The following is a 17,517-nucleotide window of genomic DNA, read 5'->3' as shown; positions in this document are numbered from 1 at the left end:
GCCTCCATACATGTTCTGCTAAAAGACCAGTTTTTAATTATTTTGTGGTGTACCAAGTAAATGTGACATACTTCTAAGAAGTCTATTGAGGAAAGTTTGCCTACCATATCACTTTCCAGTTCCATCATCTTCTGGTGCAGAGCAGCCTCAGCTCCCTCAATCTGCTGAATCCACTGGAGGAAAGAGAATAAGAGCTGTAACCTGCTGTGTTACCAAGTCACATAGGCTTGAATACTTTATTTTACTTTACATTTCCAGCTATTCTGACCACATTGCTTGTAACTGGTAAATCTGACATTTCTGCCACTTCAGCAAGGTGTTTGGGACTGTGATTACATCACATTAAGGTATTCCTATCCTTGCAAAATCTCTAGTTGATACACAGTAGTATAAAATACTGCTAGCAGGATTTTCTTTTTCCAAGGAATTGCCTCCTATTAGAAAGTTTGATTATACTTGCAGAAACAGAGCTGAAAATTTACAGTATTAGATGAGTCATTAGGTAACACCTGAGAAAGGCAAGCACACATTTTACCTTTTCAGCCAAAGACAATACAGTGGAAGCCTGAATTATGGCGACTTGTTCTTCATTTCTTAAATTCTGTGAAGACAGGGAAGAAAAATATTAGTCCTAGCTTCCTACATGGATACAGATTATCCAAGCTATATACTAGGCCTACATAAAAATATTCAGGGTCTGCTAATGTAACAGAAAGAACAATGCTTTATTTCTTCACAAGTTACGGACTGACTGTATGTTTTCACACTGCTGCGCATCAGGAGAAATCTAAAGTTAGACCCATTTGCCTTTGGGGTAGTTTTGTAAGTCAAATTTCCATCAACTTTTAGCAAAAATTAAGCTAAAGCTCATCTTTTTCAGTATGTGTGGAAACAATCATGATCCTTCTTTTTCTATTTCTTACACAGAGGTTTTCTTTCACATGGATGATTAAAATGGGCAACGGGCTTAGAAAACCACATGACATTTGGTATTTCTTGCTTATTTATGAAACTGCTTTCAGAGAAATCCTAGACATGATAAAGATGTGGTGGGCTTATACTGCCAAACTAATTCATCACGAGCTTTGCTGAGTGCCTGGATTGCAGTCAGGCCTGGTTCCAGATGTCATTTGGCCTCTGGACACACATTCTTCCTGGTCTACTAAACCTGCTGTTAAACCCACTATTTCATTATACATCCTCTGATTATAGACATCTAACAAAAGCTTAAGTTACAGAGTTATACATTCTCTAAATGAACACTTTGGATACTACAAGATTTAATAAACACCTTAGAAATAGTCATCATAGTTACAGATTTAACTTATTCTCCATACAAAATGTAGTTTCCCTTTACAAGCTATTTTCCTCTTAACTCACCCCATTATCCCCTAGGATGTCTAATTGCTTTATGAGGTCTGGGATGCTGACATCCTGCAAATAGAAAATAATATAAAGGCAAGGCATACACTTTTTTATCATGTCCACATTTGTCCTTCCTATGAAAAACGTTGAGATAACACATGGAAAGAATTCAATTGCTTTTGCACTGGGTTTTATCATAATGAAAATTATAACAATTCCATATGTCAAACAAGTTTAATTAGACTGATTAAATCTTAAAATTTACTGGGGTTATTTGCAGAGATTAATGTAAGTGATTACATGGACAGCATCAACCACTCCTGTAGTAAGCCCTACCTTACAAAACTGACTTACCTTAACCCCTTCCTTCATGCAGTATATCTGTAAAGCGCTCACACCATCTGAGAATGGGTGAATCTGAAGATTAAATGGTGGGGACCGTCTCTCTCTTTCCTGAAAATTCATGGACACCAGAGAGCATAATGGAATAAATGAGATGTGTAGAGAACCCTGAAAATGCCACAGCTACTATTTATATTATGCTCCACAAATCTAGTCTGCTCACAGTATGAGAAAAGAAACATTACATCAGTACTTGACTGCTGCTGCTGGTAAAATCCAATGGTAAGACTCCAGCCTAAGAATAGCTTGCAGAGTGGCACGGGATCTTAAAATCCAATGAATTATGTTACAGCATATTATTTATTTGATGAATTATGTATGTTTGCAAGTTGTTTGTGGGAAGGCTGTCATCCAGCTAAGACTGTCATTTAAAGTGATTTGCTCAGTGAAGTGTTGAACAACTATACACTGCTGATAGTACTACCTTTAAGAGCAAGTATTTTACTTAAGATTACAAGGATACTCAGATTACATCCTTGCTCACCATCATATGTCATATGTTCTATTACTCATGGAAATCAGTAAGTTCAAGGAAGTTGATAAACATAGCTGTTCACTTAATTACATAAGACCTACAAATACATGTCTCGTTTTAAAAGACCAAATAGAGACAAAATTATTTCACATTCCTTTTGTTAGTCAGGGAAGCACAGAAGATTAAATTTTACTTTCAAACACACTTCTGGCTCATGAGCATTTAATTCAGTTCTTCAGTTCTGTGAGAAAACAAATGAGAAAGCTACAAGCAAACAAAAAAACCCAACCCCATAGCTGGGTGTCAGCAAAGATTTTGGCTGTCAACTAGGATACAGCCCTGAGTAAAGAGCATGAAGATGGGTTTTAAATCTTGTTCACTAGGTCCTTTCAATTCAATTAATTTCAATTAATTTTAATAGATCTTTGCCAGCACTATACATTTGTTCTCCAGGCCAGCAATAAGAACAAAGCATGCTGACAACAGACTGCTCTGAAGTATTAGAAAAACACATGCCCAGAAGTGAGATAACATAGCACTGCCACACCAAAGTTAATCAGCTAGGATTAGTTTTGCTGACTAGGCATTTAGCTCAGACCAAAATGAGTCAAGTATGGAGCTTACTGTTTCCAGGACATTAGAGCCCATATACACCCACAGACCACAAATCAACATGCTTCCACTGATTAGTTAATTCTATTATATCGGTACAGTGCTGGTGTAAACAAAGTTGGTGTCCAGTGTGAGTGCATTGATTTCATCAGCAACCAGCTCTACTGCAAGCAGCTCATCCATCACCTCCAGCTCCAGGTTGCGGAACTCCAGCAACTCATTCTGGTCCCGGGCATCCTGCAGTTCCTGTTGCAGACGGCTGTTTTCTGCTTCCAGTTTCTCTATCTAATAGAAACATATAAACTCATGATCTGTGTGACTGTTACACAAAACACTGAGAAATTGTTGAGTAACAGTTTAAATTCCAAATTCTAGAGATGATTCTCTAGTTGACACATTAACTCAATGAGTCTTTAATTTACAGGTGAACTTCTGCTCACCTTGCTAAACATCATAAAATGCTCAGATTAAAGCTCTTCCTAAAGCAATCCAATCCTAGTGAACATCAGTGGGAAGGTTGACACAATAAATGTCAAGCTAGCTATTAGATTAGTCTGTCTTAACTATCACATGCATTGCTGTCATGGTAAAGCACTAGAATAGACTGTCTGGGGGGGGGGGGGGGGGGCTGGTGAGAGGTGGGTAGAGGGAGGGAAGCACGCAGACTTAGAGAACTCTGCAAACAGGTTGGATAAACGCCTATTAGGAACACCTGGTTCTGCCTTAGAGAAGGTCCTGGGCAGGATCAGAGATTCTCAGTGTGCAGCACAGTTGGAATGCAGGGACAGCTGTCTCTGTGGACGCAGTTACCTGAGCAGCTGTCCTACCCCATATGAGCACTCCCCATGAATAGTTCTGTTGATTAGCAAGTAGATGCTAATAATATGCACTGGTCAGTTGGATACAACTTCCTTGCTCTGGACAGTCCCACCACTGATCCCTCACAGCTTTCTCCCTTCCACAACTCTAGCCAGTGTTAGGACCTATAATTTCCAATTATGTTTTCTGAGTAGGGCCAGTACCAGGACAGTTGGGGAGCACATTAAGACAGAGATCAAATGAGCCCCCTTGGGTCAGTTCATCTGGCTGGGGAAGTGTGACATATGGCAGGAGACTTGATAAGGCTTCTTTATGGAAAGGGAGAAACACAGCTAGGATGCTCTATCTGGAGATGTGAAATAAATGAGATCTGTTGCTGGGTGTTAATGGCCTCGTGCTCATGGCAGTCATGTACAGCCACTGCTGTAACTGTTGGTGATATGCAAGCAATGCTAAGGTCCTTAGCTGGCTTATATTCCGTAATTAAAAATGCATACATACAAATATATAGATATACATATGCACACTTAAATGCACCAAATGAAAGAGCAGTTCAAATTCCAGAGGACCCAGGGGTGACACAAGCTCTTAAAAACAAACAGAGCATACTGAGACCAGGAGTACAAAAGTCCTGATGTGAGGATGACTTCATTTCTGCTGCCATTTCATATTAGGAAGCAAAGCTCAGATGGTCCTGCAGAGGCAGCATGAGCACAATGTTAACAGCAGAGCTGTAATGCTAAGCAGAATTTCCAGGTCTTGGGCTAGGAGCATCAGGAGCTACTACCAACAGAGTCTAATCAGTGCTGGATAGGCCACATCTACCTATGTCACACCATCTGTATATCCTGCCCATATTCAAATACACTATGCTATCTATATGCTATACTTGTAAACACTAGACTAAACATCCAAAAGGCATATTTTAGGATCAAGATTACCCTACAGAGTAAACACAATCATAAAATCACCAACGCTGGAAAAGACCTCCCAGATCATCGAGTCCAACCATCTACCTATCAGCAATATTTCCCACTAAACCATGTCCCTCAGTCCAACATTTAAACATTTCTTGAACACTCCCAGGGTCAGTAACTCCACCATCTCCCTGGGCAGCCCACTGCAGCCAGTGACTGACCAGTCTTTTGGAGAACTAGTATTTCCTAATGTCCTAACCACAATCTTGCCTGGCACAACTTGAGACCATTCACTCTGTCCCTACATGGGAGAAGAGGCTGACTCCAACCTCACCACAGCCTTCCTTCTGGTAGTTGTACAGAGCAATAAGATAACCTCCCCTGAGCCTCCTCTTCTCCAGACATGCAAAACTCAGGAACATACCTTGTCTAAAAGCTCTTGATTCCTCTTAATGAAAAGCTGTTTGTCTTCCACCCAATGAGAGTCCTGTTGGATGAAGCAGTTCTGTTACAGAATAGTCAAATGCCATAAGGCTGGGCACTTCCACTGAAAACTGGAACCATGGTACTCAGGTTTTAAAATCCTACATAAGCAGATCATGGATTACAAAATAACAGCATATTTGTTTAACAAGCTTTAGCAAGGTTTCTGAACACACTATGCCCACCTGTTTATTACACAGAAACCTTACATCTTGGGGAAGTCTACAACTAAACTGTGCTAAGTATATTCTCAACAAAGTAAAGATCCAAAACAGGAAAAATAAAATACACAAGAGGTGCCTACCTGTCCTTTTTGCGCTAGAGTTTTCTCCAGATCTTCTATTTTGGCTTTGTATCTCTGGACTTCAGCTTGGAGCTGCTCCTGAGCCTGTTGAAGTCAAAAACAGCATTCAACAACAACAAAAACATTAAAGTAACTGACAAAAAAAAAAAAAAAAGTGAAATACAACATAATCTGGATCTGTGCTGTTATTTCCACAGAATGAGTAATCAATACAAAGATCCTAGCTCTGCAATATTTTGTGTCACCTCACATACGCATACAGATGGTACAAGGGGACAGAGCAGCAGCTCCACCCAAGTCTGTTAATTAACACATCTAAAACTGGAGTAGTATAATACAAGGCCAAGTATTCAGTGTGAGTCTCTACTCAAAGACCCTACTAAGAGCCTGTAATGCTACAGCCTCTGTAGCATTACAGCAATAGCAGCAGAGTGGCTACAGCCACAAACACAGGAAAAAAGGGAAAAAGCTGTTTACCTTTGGAAGGCCTCAGGTAGGCAGAGATCCCCAGCAAAAGATGCCCACACCTCCACTGCCAACCCTTAAACGAGGTCTGGGAAACGCTGGCTCCAGCCCTTCAAGTCACACAGACACATGCTTGAACCTGAGCTCCCCTGGGCTGGCCCTGCCTTCCCACCAGGTGCATTCACTTGTACACAATCTTGACTCCTTCACACCCGTCAAAACAAGAGACAATTCTTGTGACTCAGCGCAAAACTGCAGAACTGTCTGCTTTGACATGTCTGCCTAAATGCAGGGGTTTGAAACAGCCAGGGAACAGACATTTGTAAGCAAAGCAATTGTGTCCATCTTCGGTCACCGCTCTCTTGAAATATACTTAGCCAATGAGTGAAATGCAACAGATAGATGCCCATGGATATTTATGTCCATTTCCTTGCGCGCCACTTTGAGAAATCAAAATGTTCTGATGGTAATGAAATGCTTTGCCTCTCAGACTGTTACTGACCTTGGCTTCTCTTTCAGCATCTATGATGCCTCCTGTTTGCTCTTGCAGCAGTGCATAAGCTCTCTGCAGGGCCTGATACTCCTTTGTCAGCTGTCGAAACCGCAGCTCTGATTCTTCTGCAGCTAAACTCTGAGGAAGGAGAAAGGATATGCCTAAGCAATAGACAGCACAGCACTGCCAACGCAAAGAATGCTAGTGTAAGATATTAAACATGAGTTGCTTTACAGATCTTGATTTAAAACAGCTTTTATGGTGATCCTGCTGTAATGAAAAGCAATAAGGATGCAGAAGTAATAGAACGTTTATATGTCTTTAAGCTAAAAGTTAATTTTCTTGAGAGATGAGAGGAAAAAGTCACCTCAGAATGCAGTGAATTCATAGCTGTAGACTCTATGGACTAGACTTTGAGAGAACTTCTCAGTACTTGAGTATATGAAAATGAAGCCAAATTTAACAAAGAACTTGCCATCCAGTATGCAGCAATAAAACACTGATTGCTTACTTTGGCAGTCAAAATTGTCTGAAAATTTGTTCTTGCATATTGAAACTGAGTTAGATCTTACCTCATCCAGATCATCATCTGGAGTTGCTGGTGTTCTGTCTGTCCTATATGAGGCCACAGAGGATGTTTCAGAGTCCATGGAATCATCATCATACCCCAAAACTGTGTCTATCACATGTCTCTAAAGAAGGAAAAACATGATTTCTGAATCTGCACAGAAATGGCCAATATAAATTTCTAATTTGGAGAAAGATTAATTTCAAGCCCCGTTACCAGCTGTTTTAAGAAGGCAAGGCATGAAAAAAAGAGCTACATGCTACCCCTTCAATTGCCAACTCCAACCAAATCCAAAGGGAACCATAATGAAAATTAGGTCTTGTGCTGGTGGAGAACATGAGACTACTGATTCATATTACTAAACTGAGGATCTGGCTTATTCTGAAGCCTGGAAAACATCATAGAAGCTGTTCAGAAGACGTCTCTCAACATGCAGACTGAGGTGAGAAAATAATGCTATTAAGGAAATGTCCACGGTGCAGGAAGAGAATCTCTTCCTTTTCTCAGGAACACTGCTGATACTTCAAATATCTCAGTACTTCTCTCACTGATACTGCTGTGCAAGCAAATGAGTAAGCACTACATTAGCACAGGAATAGTCTTATTGTTGGGTATTGTGTAGGTGGTGCCTGCGTGCACCAGGGGTGGAGTCAGGGAGGTCACTAGTGTCCGACAGGGGCAGTCACCTGTACCACGATATAGGGTTTGTTGAGAGGCATTAAACTTGTACTTTCGGCGTTACACACTGTGTGTGAGTCCCATCTGTTCCCCGTGTATGGAGGCACGGTGCAATCACTAGTCAGCCTTGATTTGTCACCGAATCGGGAGGCGAGAATTGGTGACCCCGACATGATGTGGTGAGAGCGGTCTGGACCACGTGTGTGTGACAGCAACTCCATTATAGTTCTGATTATGGGACAGTGGGTGAGTATACTGTGGGAGATGGCTTCACGGGTGTGATGTGAAGTGCATGATGAGGACCTCAATCGCTTATTATGTGGATAATGCGGAGAGGTCTGGCTGACGGAGCTTCTCACTGTGTGAGTCAAACGGCATTAGAAAAAGCCAGCAAGGAGCTCTTTGAGCAGGCTTTTGCAGGGGACGAAGAGGCGCAGAAGCTGCTACCCACCCTTGGTGCTCTTAGAAAGTTAACTGAATCGGCCAAGGAGGAGCGGGAGTTATGGCGAGCCATTAACACCTCGCTGCGGCCATTTGATTCCAAGGGGGAGGAGAAGACTCAACAACAGGAGGCAGATGATCGAGAGGAGACAAAAGAGGGAGAGGCAGTAGAAGAGGTAGAGAAAAAAAGGGCCTCAGTAGCTGAGGAGAAAACCCGTTATTAGTTACAGATTCCGACAGCCTCCTCCACTCCCCCCATAGGACACTTGAAGTGGGGGGAGGATGAGTCAGGAGGGCTCTGGGGCATGGGGGGGCTGAGTGTTTATCTATTTTCTGGGGGAGAAACCGCCAGGACTGGTAGAGGACGCTGCTGCCCCTATTCAGCAGCCACCGTACGCTCAACAAAAGGTTTCTGATGAAACAGAGAAGAGAGGGGAAGTACAAGGGCGTAGCGCCAAGGAGTCCTCGACTAGCGAGGAGGAGGGAGACAATGTTCACGTTGCATGCAACACTGTACAGAATTGACCAGGCTGCCACTCAGCTAACCTGTTTCCTGCAGGGGTGAACCCCAGAGGTTTGAGACCAAATGAGGTTTGGCAGATGGATGTCACAGACTTCCCAGAGTTTGGGTGTTTCCGTCACTTGCATGTCACAACTGACACATGCAGTGGTTTTCTCTGGGCTGTGGCACAATCTGGACAGACCGCCATGCATTACATAAAAGCGTTGTGCATGGCCATCGCTGTCATGGGTGCACCTCATGAGTTAAAGACTGACAATGACCCAGGATATAGAAGTGCATGTTTTGGACGCTGGTGCACAGCTTGGGGCATTAAGCATATCTTCAGCATTCCCGGCAGCAGCACCTGCCAGGCTATTATGGAGTGTGCACATCAGACCTTGAAGGGGCGTCTTTGTGCACTTAAAGAGGGGGGAGGGCTGGAGGGGCCTGAGCTGTGCCCACACGCTCTCCTCTTGCGTGCACTGTTTAGTTTAAGTTACCTAGAGAATCAGATGGGAGACCATCAGCTGACTGAACAGACTCCAATAGGTCAGGTGCTGATCAGACCTGATGGAGGGTTATGGCTCCCAGACCCTATGCCACTCCTCATCATGGGCAGGGGATACGCTTGTGTTGGGACCCCAAGTGGGCCCTGCTGGCTGCCGGCACGTTGGGTTAAGCCGGCACCAAATGACGAGCCATCCTGTGCACCGTGAGGATCCGAACATCTCAGCACCGGTTTTGGTCAATGTCTCCTTGGTTAATGTCTCCAGTGCAGCCAGTGATTTGACGTCAGCACTGGCCAGCGGCTGCTGGTAACAGCACATGAGACAGCGTTGCTCCCAATGTGCCTGAAGGTCCGAACTAGGAATCCAGCCTTCATGCTGGACTGATAGTGCATGAGTGGGGGAGACCTTGTTCCTGGATAACCCCCCAGTGGTGGACATTTGGAACGTTTCTGCACAACTCATATGTTTTTATCTTGTTATTTGGTTATGGAGTGTGACATTTATAATGCACACTGGATTGAACTGGAATGCCATGAAGATTCTGTACAATAGTACTACATTGAACTTGGAAAAATTGTAACTGTGCTGTTATCTTGAACTTGAATGCACTGTTCTTTTCAAGTTGACTAAGTGTTGCCATACAGCATTTCAAAAATCATTAGGCAGATAGCTGTTATGTGTGCTTTCAGGTCACTGCAGCTGCATCTCTTTGGTATGTTATTATGACAGCTTAATTGTTTTTCGCATATGTTTAATGTTTGATTCATTTGCGGAATAGCCTTAAATGTGCGAATCACCTTTGGAGTAACAGGGAGTACGTGGGGGAACCTTTACAGGGGCTGGAGATGATAAAGAGGGGGGAGATGTTGGGTATTGCGTAGGTGGTACCTGCATGCACCTGTACCACTATATAGGGTTTGTTGCAAGGCATTAAATTTGTACTTTTGGCGTTACACACTGTGTGCAAATCCCGTCTGTTCCCCGTGCACAGAGGCATGGTACTTTCACAAGGCAGTCTTAATTTGTCACTGGATCGGGAGGCGACAGTTACGTTTTAATTTCAGTTGGTTTTTTTTTAAATTTTAAATGCAACTTTTATCCCCCATGCATCTTTCCAGTCTTACAGTAACTGCCGTACGTTGCAAGAGACTTCTCACAGTACACACTTTGGCTCTATGTCTCACTATCTCCAGTAACTGAATTCACCAATCCAAATGAGAACTGAGCTACGCCCTATGAAAACAGAGGTGCTTGACATGTACCTGGACTGGGTTTCAGTGTACAGAGGTGAGCATTTAAAAGCTTGGTTTATGAATAAGTGTGCTGCCAACCGATCAATAAGCATTTTAGATCCATATTTGCTTTGCAACATTTTTCACTTATGCTGACAGGTTACAACCTTCTAAACATGGAATCTGAAAAAAAAATACAAAGCAAGAACAAAAGATGCCAATAAACTTTTGCATACGTTATCTATTTTTAGTTCATAATTTTTCCTCTCACCTTAATTGGTTTTGAACTCCTTTTACTCCTTCTGCGACGAATGAGTTTTTCCCTGTCCTGGAAAGTGAGATTGAAAAGTTACTGGACCCAAGATTCTTAGCTCTACCTTCTTTTGTTTGCAGCCCCAGAACATCAGACCTACAGATGAAATAAATCACTGACTGCTGTACTTTCCAGCAGCAACCTGATTCCACACAGAAGGGAAAATTCATACCAAAACTGTCTATGTGCCAGCTGAAAAACCACTTGGAGGGAACAGCAGAAAAGCAGCCCCTGCTGTTGTGTAGCTGCCTTGGCAGGCTGTCAGACACTGACTGATTTCCTGCCAAAGTCACCAGGAAGCTTTCGCAGGGCATCCGTTCAGGTTTAGTATGGGAGGCAAACTGCCTTCACTGCAAAGGTAGTGGCACTTCTGTCTTAGTTATTAAAAGATACAAGTGTTGACTTCTCCACATCTAGCAATGACATCTTAGGAGAAGAAACAGCCTGCTCTGGAGTATCTTTCGTCTTCCCCTCAAGAAAATGCAAAGTCATCTGAAAACAGGACTGACAATACTGAAGGATGTGACAGAAGAACTAGAGAACCATGTCTAGCAGCATGCTCTTTTCCAGCACACAAAGGGCACTGCACTGTGTGCTTGCATGTTTCTTCTCCAGACAACATTTTAATAGCGGTATGGTTACCTCATACACCAGCTTGTCACAGCCATGCCTTGTGAACATGTATGTGTGTGAACAGTGGAGCTCAGGAACAGTCTGTTCATTTCTACAACCCAGTTCACAAGTGCCACATCTTCAAGTTGCAGAGCCAACAGCCCATTAAAAAGGCAGTTAATAACCCACATCAACACACTGACATCTAAAACAACACAGGTATTAAGAGCAAGGAAGACATGAAACCTCAGAATTCTATTTATAGATTGAAATGAATATGAAAAGAATATGAAATACTAATGGTAATTAACTTTATACAGGAATTGCTTCTAATTTCCTGGTGTTCTGGACATACCCTTGTTAACTCATCAATTATATTCTGTTGTTCTATGACTTGAAGTTTTAAAAATTCTGTTTCTTGCTCCTCATTAGCCTGATCCAGGTCATTGAGAGACTTTAGTTTCTTTAGAGGAGGATGTGATGTCATTTTTTCTCTCTGTAGTAAGAAGACAAACACAGATAAAATAAGATCTAGCAATTAAAAGAAAAAAGACAAACTTTCAGTTATAAATAAAGCATACTTTTTCATTTAGAATGTACAGTCATATTAATTATATTAATCTTGGGCCTATAGCCCCCAAAAAATTATTCCAGCCATCCACAGCCTGCTAACTTGCATTATTTCAGCATCTACACTACCAAGAGCAGATGTCAACTCTTGATAGTGGAGCTAAGTTGCCATGTGCACCCATATGCACTGGTTGTGCATTCCATTGATGTCTAACACATGACCATGCTCAGGTCTCTTCTGCTTGCTGTGAGACAGGCCGGGGCTGTGATTTCTGATCTACAACTGCTGCGGAAAAAGAAGTCTAACTTGTGATGCCTACAATAAGTGTATCAGTTTTCTGGGTATGGGTGAGTCGCAATGTCTTAAAGTTGATTAACCTTGTAGCACTAAAACCTTTCTTCTCTAAGATCAGAATGTGAACCTGGTAGTCTCATCCTCATCACCCATTGCAGAACTGTCAGTCTGCTCAAAATGAGGAACCTGACTATTGTGAGAGAGAGGCAAGAGTTGCAAACACACTTAGAAGCCTGCCAGTTTACATCTGGTAACTCAAATCTCACACTTCCTCTTTAATTAACGGGAATGCAAAATTGATGCATTTGGATTCTGACTGATACCAAAGATCACCTGAAGGCTCTACAGACATAACTGTTTTAACTCCATCTCATAAAGCCTTGATACTTGAAATTCATAAACCTTGAAATTGCATCACCATACTCCCTTTCCTGTATCCATTCACCATGCATACGCCTCATAGAAATTACACATGCTCAGGGGCATAGCAGAACTTTACTTTGCCATCATCATCTCTAAAAGAAATACGTACATTCAAAGATGAACATCAGGCTGTCTGAAAAACATAGCTCTTACCAGCTACTTTTTTGGTTTTCAGATGCAAAATAGCAGAGTAGAACATGACTCAATAGAACTGTTTTTAAAATTCAGAGTCAAATCTAATTTTCAGAATATTAAAGACTGATTTTATGCATTCACTCCAAAATATCGCACATCAAGCATAACAGACAACATTATGTAAGACTACTACGTACAAACCTAAGCATTCCTATATCTTGACAATAGCATTGCATGCTCACGTATGTACATGCATTCATTGTGCAAAAATTTCCATCAAAACAGATGTATACCATGCAGTAAAGTGTATTTTTCTCTTCAATACTGACCATTTCTATATTTTCTTTAGTGACTGCTTTGAGTTTATCTTCTATGCGCTGTAAGGACTGCATCAGTTCATCATTTCTCTTTGTGAGGCACTTATTCTTTTCCAGGAGAGGTTTACATTGTTTTTCAGCTTCTCGGACACGCTTCAGCTGAATAGATAATAATTGATTTATAGCAATTAATAATGGTAAGTAATCCAAATAAAAGACACATTTCTCACTCGTTTGTGAGAAATATTTGTTAATGTATCGCCACACTAAAACACCAAGCAAAAATGATCTACTGGAACTAGCAAAGCAATCCTAGCAATGCTTACAGCCTCCATAAATTTAACCTACAAACTTCAAAGCACAATTCTGCACATTTTTACTGATAGTTTTATCTATGGGAAAATTCATATGTAGAGACGAAGCAATCTAACACACCATCAGACAACTGCAAAGCTGCTGAAAGAACTGTAAATGAACCCAAGACCTGTGTTTTATCTTCAAGAAATTCATGGACTGTCTCATCAAAAGACAGATTTACATAGGAACTTATGCATATGCACAATGCATGCTTTAGTCAACTAATATTGACTAAACATCATTTAAACAACAAATTAATCAAAGTATCTTACAGCATCTTTGGAAGCCCCAGTATTAGTACAGCTAGAGTCTTAACCAAGTTCTTTTCCTCCACAAGATTAGCTCCATCTGGTAAAACCCAGTGATAATACACAACATTTCTTTTTCTAAGGAAGGATAAGCAAGATCATGGGTGACCAGATTATCTACTTAACGCAGGCATGAATCAGCTCCATGTTACTATTCACCACTAGGAGGTTCCTGCCCAATGCAGTTCTGCTGTAGAAAGGACAGAGAGAATTCCCTGTAACTGTTAAGGACAGTTAAGCACATTTGCTTATATCATCATATCATCTTACCCATTGATTTTGCTTGAAGCAAGCTAGCAAGTGCCTGCAGATCCCTTCTGCTAACAGGAAAGGGAAGAGCTGGTAGGAAGTGGTTACATCTTCCAACAGCATTGTTGTTGGCAAAACTATCTGTCTTACCCTACAAATGAAGAAAGCTATTGCTGGTCCAATTGTATCTCAAAGCACATGTGCTACAATCAGAAAGATTAATGTGGTAGAAAGGTGATATGAGAATGTAAGAGCAAACGGACTAGCACAGATGGAACAATATTACAAAGGAAAAGTGCTCTCCATTTTCACAGATCTAGGCTTGCAGGAAAGACTCCACAAGGGAAGGATCTCCAACCAGAGATCCTTCCCCAGTGGCAGTCTGCCCGTAGATGAGGTCTAAGAGAGCTACAACCAGGCTCCAGCCCTTCCAGTCACACAGGTAAACTGCCTTCACCTGTGCTCCCATGGCTGACCGGGTCCTTTCCCCAGGTGATCCAGTGGTTTAGGCTGTGACTCAAGAGTTCCCATTGAGCATGATATTTCCAGCAGTCCCTGCCCATATTTAACAAAATATATTCACTATAGTCACATTATGCAAGATAGAATTTTGAAGCCTTTTTTAAACTTTTTTTTTCTGTGAAAAAATAGGCTGAAGATTTAATGGCATGAGACAGCTACAAACCATTCAGTATTGCAGAAATCTGAGGTCTGAGAGCTTTTCCTAATTGAAGAGAGGCATGTGAACACATTTGTAATGTTATTACAAACTTGATATCATTCTGATAATATTAAATTAAAAACATAAAGGAGAATCAAGGCAGCCACACTGATATGAAAGGAGTGCACCAGGACTCCTAGCTGAGGAACAAAATAAATAAAACATCAAGAGTTGAATTTCACCACCTTCAGTCTTAATCATGGAAGTAGAAACTTTGAGTGATCAAATCACCACCTAAGAGAAAGAAATTTACTGTTTTCAGATTTAGTATCATCCATCCACTATCTATAGCTGATTCTTGTCTTTTCTCAAGTACAGGACGACGGGCATCATTTGATTTACATCACCATATACTGTTGTATGCTCCTAAACTCTTGAGAAGGTCAAGGAAAGGACATTATCAGTCACACAGAAACTTACAAGACTTTCCCATTGTGATTTTTGTCCCAATATAACTTCAGAATTTAAGAGCAATCTCAGTGGAGTGAAAAGCCAACCTAAGTGTCCCAGGTGATCAGACCAATGGATAGAAAAGGCACATCTGCCACATGCTTGGAGACTCCTCATCTTCCCTACAGTTCCTGGCCTCCCCTATATGAGGGTGCAAAGCTCACATACCAGTTCATTTCGTTCATCGACCAACAAAGTGTTCCTGTCTTCCAGTTTCCGGATTGTGGCATTCAACTCAGCTATCCTCTTCTGGTTCCTGCGCAAATCCTGTTCATCAATAACAACATAACACAATTACTGATTCTTCAAAAGACATATTTGGGAAAAGAATCACCCAAAGCTACATACCAGTCAACTTATCACAATCAACAAAATATGTTTATTTGTTTCTAGAACAACACACGTTCTGGCAAGAAGAAAACATCTGGTTTTGGGAAAAATTTAAGATAAAAACATTTCACTTGCTAAATAAAAATAAAAGGATTGTGATGCTCTTTTGTTGTTATTATTATGATTATAGGTGAAAAAAACCCAAAAGCTAAAATATTCTAGTTTCAATTGATTTTTCCTACACACTGCTCCTACTCACTGGGCCATTAAAACAGGTGAAAATGTAAGGACACCCCTTTCAGCATCAATAGCCTTTACCTTCTTCTTCCTCATTTGTGTATATGTAAAAATGTGTATGTATACACACTTGTTGTATAAATACTGTTTTTAGTCGCAAGGAGCTGCACACTTTGTTGTAATGCTACAATGTGATGGAAAGCGCAGCAATAATAGCAGCATGGCAAAGTCTTCAGCTGTAGCAAATGAGGACAAGCCCAAATGCAGGAGCCACAGAAAACAAGGAAAAATGCTGCTTACCTCAGGTTAGCAGGGCCTCAGGCATGCAGGGATCTCCAGTGAGATCCCCTTACCTCCACTGCCAATCCTTAAATGAGGTCTGGGAAGGGGTGGATGCTGGCTCCAGCCCTTCCATCACTCAGGTACATTGCATACAGCTGAGCTCCCCTGAGTTGTCCCTGCCTTCCCACCAGATGCTCCATCACTGCTTCAGGCCACGACTTTGCATTTCTGCTACACTTGTGACAGAAATGGCTGCACATGTGTAGAGCAAGACAGAGAGAGAGGAGGTGCTCGCAAATCTCCTAGGTTCCCCACAGCTTTCTCTCTGCCTGTCTTTCCAGTATCTGCTTTTGAGGATGCAGGCTATCCAGACAGTTATGTTCATGGATCGATACTTGCAAAACAGTACTGATTATTTAATGCTTAAACATTGTCTTGGCCCCTGAGAAAACAAGAGAAATGTTGCGCAGAAGTCAGTAAAACCTGCATACAGGGCTGCTGCAGTGCTCTGAGCCATCTCCAGCCCTTCCTGGGATCTCCCTCTTGGGACTGCTCATGTTACACTCTGCCTCCTTCACCAGGAAAAGCTGTTCATCCAGAGCTTCTTTTTGCAGCTGCAACTTCTGCACATAGCCTGTCTGTGTCTCCAGTTCTTTCTCCAAGGAAAATATGATCCTATCTTTAGCCTTGATCTCGTCCATCTGATGAGAGGAGCACAACAGCAACAATGTTAGTGTGTAAAAGCAAAAACATTTCAGCCTAGATGAGTATTGTACAATATGATTTACTAGTGTTCATCACTTAAATCTGCTATGTCATACCACACAGGCTTGAAAACAATATACTCCAAGGTGTCAGCCACCTTGTACACCATCACAGTAACAGCTTTGATAGCCTTACACAAAGCCACAGCTGACCCAAACTGGCTAAAGGGATATTCCATACCATACCGACACTGCGCTCAATAGTAAAGCCAGAAAGACTAGGCTGGGGCTGCCGCAGCTTAGTGTCTGAATGGGCATTGGTCAGCCAGAGGTGAGTGACTGTTTTGCATCATTTGTACTTCTTCTTGGTTTTTAGGTGGATTTTTTTCATCCTTTCCTCTTTTACAACTATCCTTATCTCAAACAATGCTTTTTGGTAACTTGTTACAATATGATTAATTCTAAACCTCCACTGTGGAAACACTGTGAAAAAAGGTCAGTATGTAAATGTGGGGTGCTTAGTTGCCGATCAGTGTTCAAATACAATGCTTCAAACTCAAAAATACCACTCCTGACACTATTTAAATCACTGTTTCTTTTACTCAACTGTCAGCTTTCATGCCAAATTTTCCAACATGGCAAGAGGCCCAGTTCCCTAGCTATACCAAAACACAGCCACTTGCACTGCCACTGCTATAGGCCTCTTTTTACCCATTCTCACCAGTATGAATTCACTGAATGCTATGGCAAGATCAAAGCAAAAGGTCTCTCTCCCTCTTGCCGTTGTTTTATGTGTTTGGGACACCAACATAAGGGTGAGGGAAACTAATAAATTCAAGTACAGATGTAAACGTTTTCTTTTTCTAACACTGTGCATGGCAGATACATTGGGATCTTGGTAAGCCAATTCTTGATGGAGGGCATCAATCACTACTATTCTGGGGTATCA

The 17,517-nt window shown here is 41.7% G+C and overlaps 1 protein-coding gene across 7 annotated transcripts in view; it reads right to left on the bottom strand.

Moving 5' to 3' along the window:
* Positions 1-17,517, bottom strand: part of JAKMIP2 (janus kinase and microtubule interacting protein 2) — a 56,324-nt gene that overhangs the window by 20,788 nt on the left and 18,019 nt on the right. For all 7 annotated transcript variants that reach the window (XM_015875494.2, XM_032447529.1, XM_032447530.1 and 4 more), the window contains exons 4-17: positions 16,356-16,565; positions 15,184-15,282; positions 12,943-13,089; positions 11,546-11,686; positions 10,537-10,593; positions 6,908-7,027; positions 6,345-6,473; positions 5,378-5,461; positions 5,015-5,077; positions 3,041-3,139; positions 1,720-1,818; positions 1,381-1,434; positions 536-601; positions 105-173 (exon numbers count right to left, since the gene is read on the bottom strand). In XM_015875494.2, coding sequence (XP_015730980.1) covers positions 105-173; positions 536-601; positions 1,381-1,434; positions 1,720-1,818; positions 3,041-3,139; positions 5,015-5,077; positions 5,378-5,461; positions 6,345-6,473; positions 6,908-7,027; positions 10,537-10,593; positions 11,546-11,686; positions 12,943-13,089; positions 15,184-15,282; positions 16,356-16,565 — 1,437 coding nt within the window. The remainder of the gene's footprint in view (positions 1-104; positions 174-535; positions 602-1,380; positions 1,435-1,719; positions 1,819-3,040; positions 3,140-5,014; positions 5,078-5,377; positions 5,462-6,344; positions 6,474-6,907; positions 7,028-10,536; positions 10,594-11,545; positions 11,687-12,942; positions 13,090-15,183; positions 15,283-16,355; positions 16,566-17,517) is intronic.

This window comes from Coturnix japonica, chromosome 13, assembly GCF_001577835.2.
Source record: "Coturnix japonica isolate 7356 chromosome 13, Coturnix japonica 2.1, whole genome shotgun sequence".
NCBI lineage: Eukaryota > Metazoa > Chordata > Aves > Galliformes > Phasianidae > Coturnix > Coturnix japonica.
Note: the sequence above shows the minus strand (reverse complement) of the source record. Positions and strands in the feature narration are given on the sequence as shown.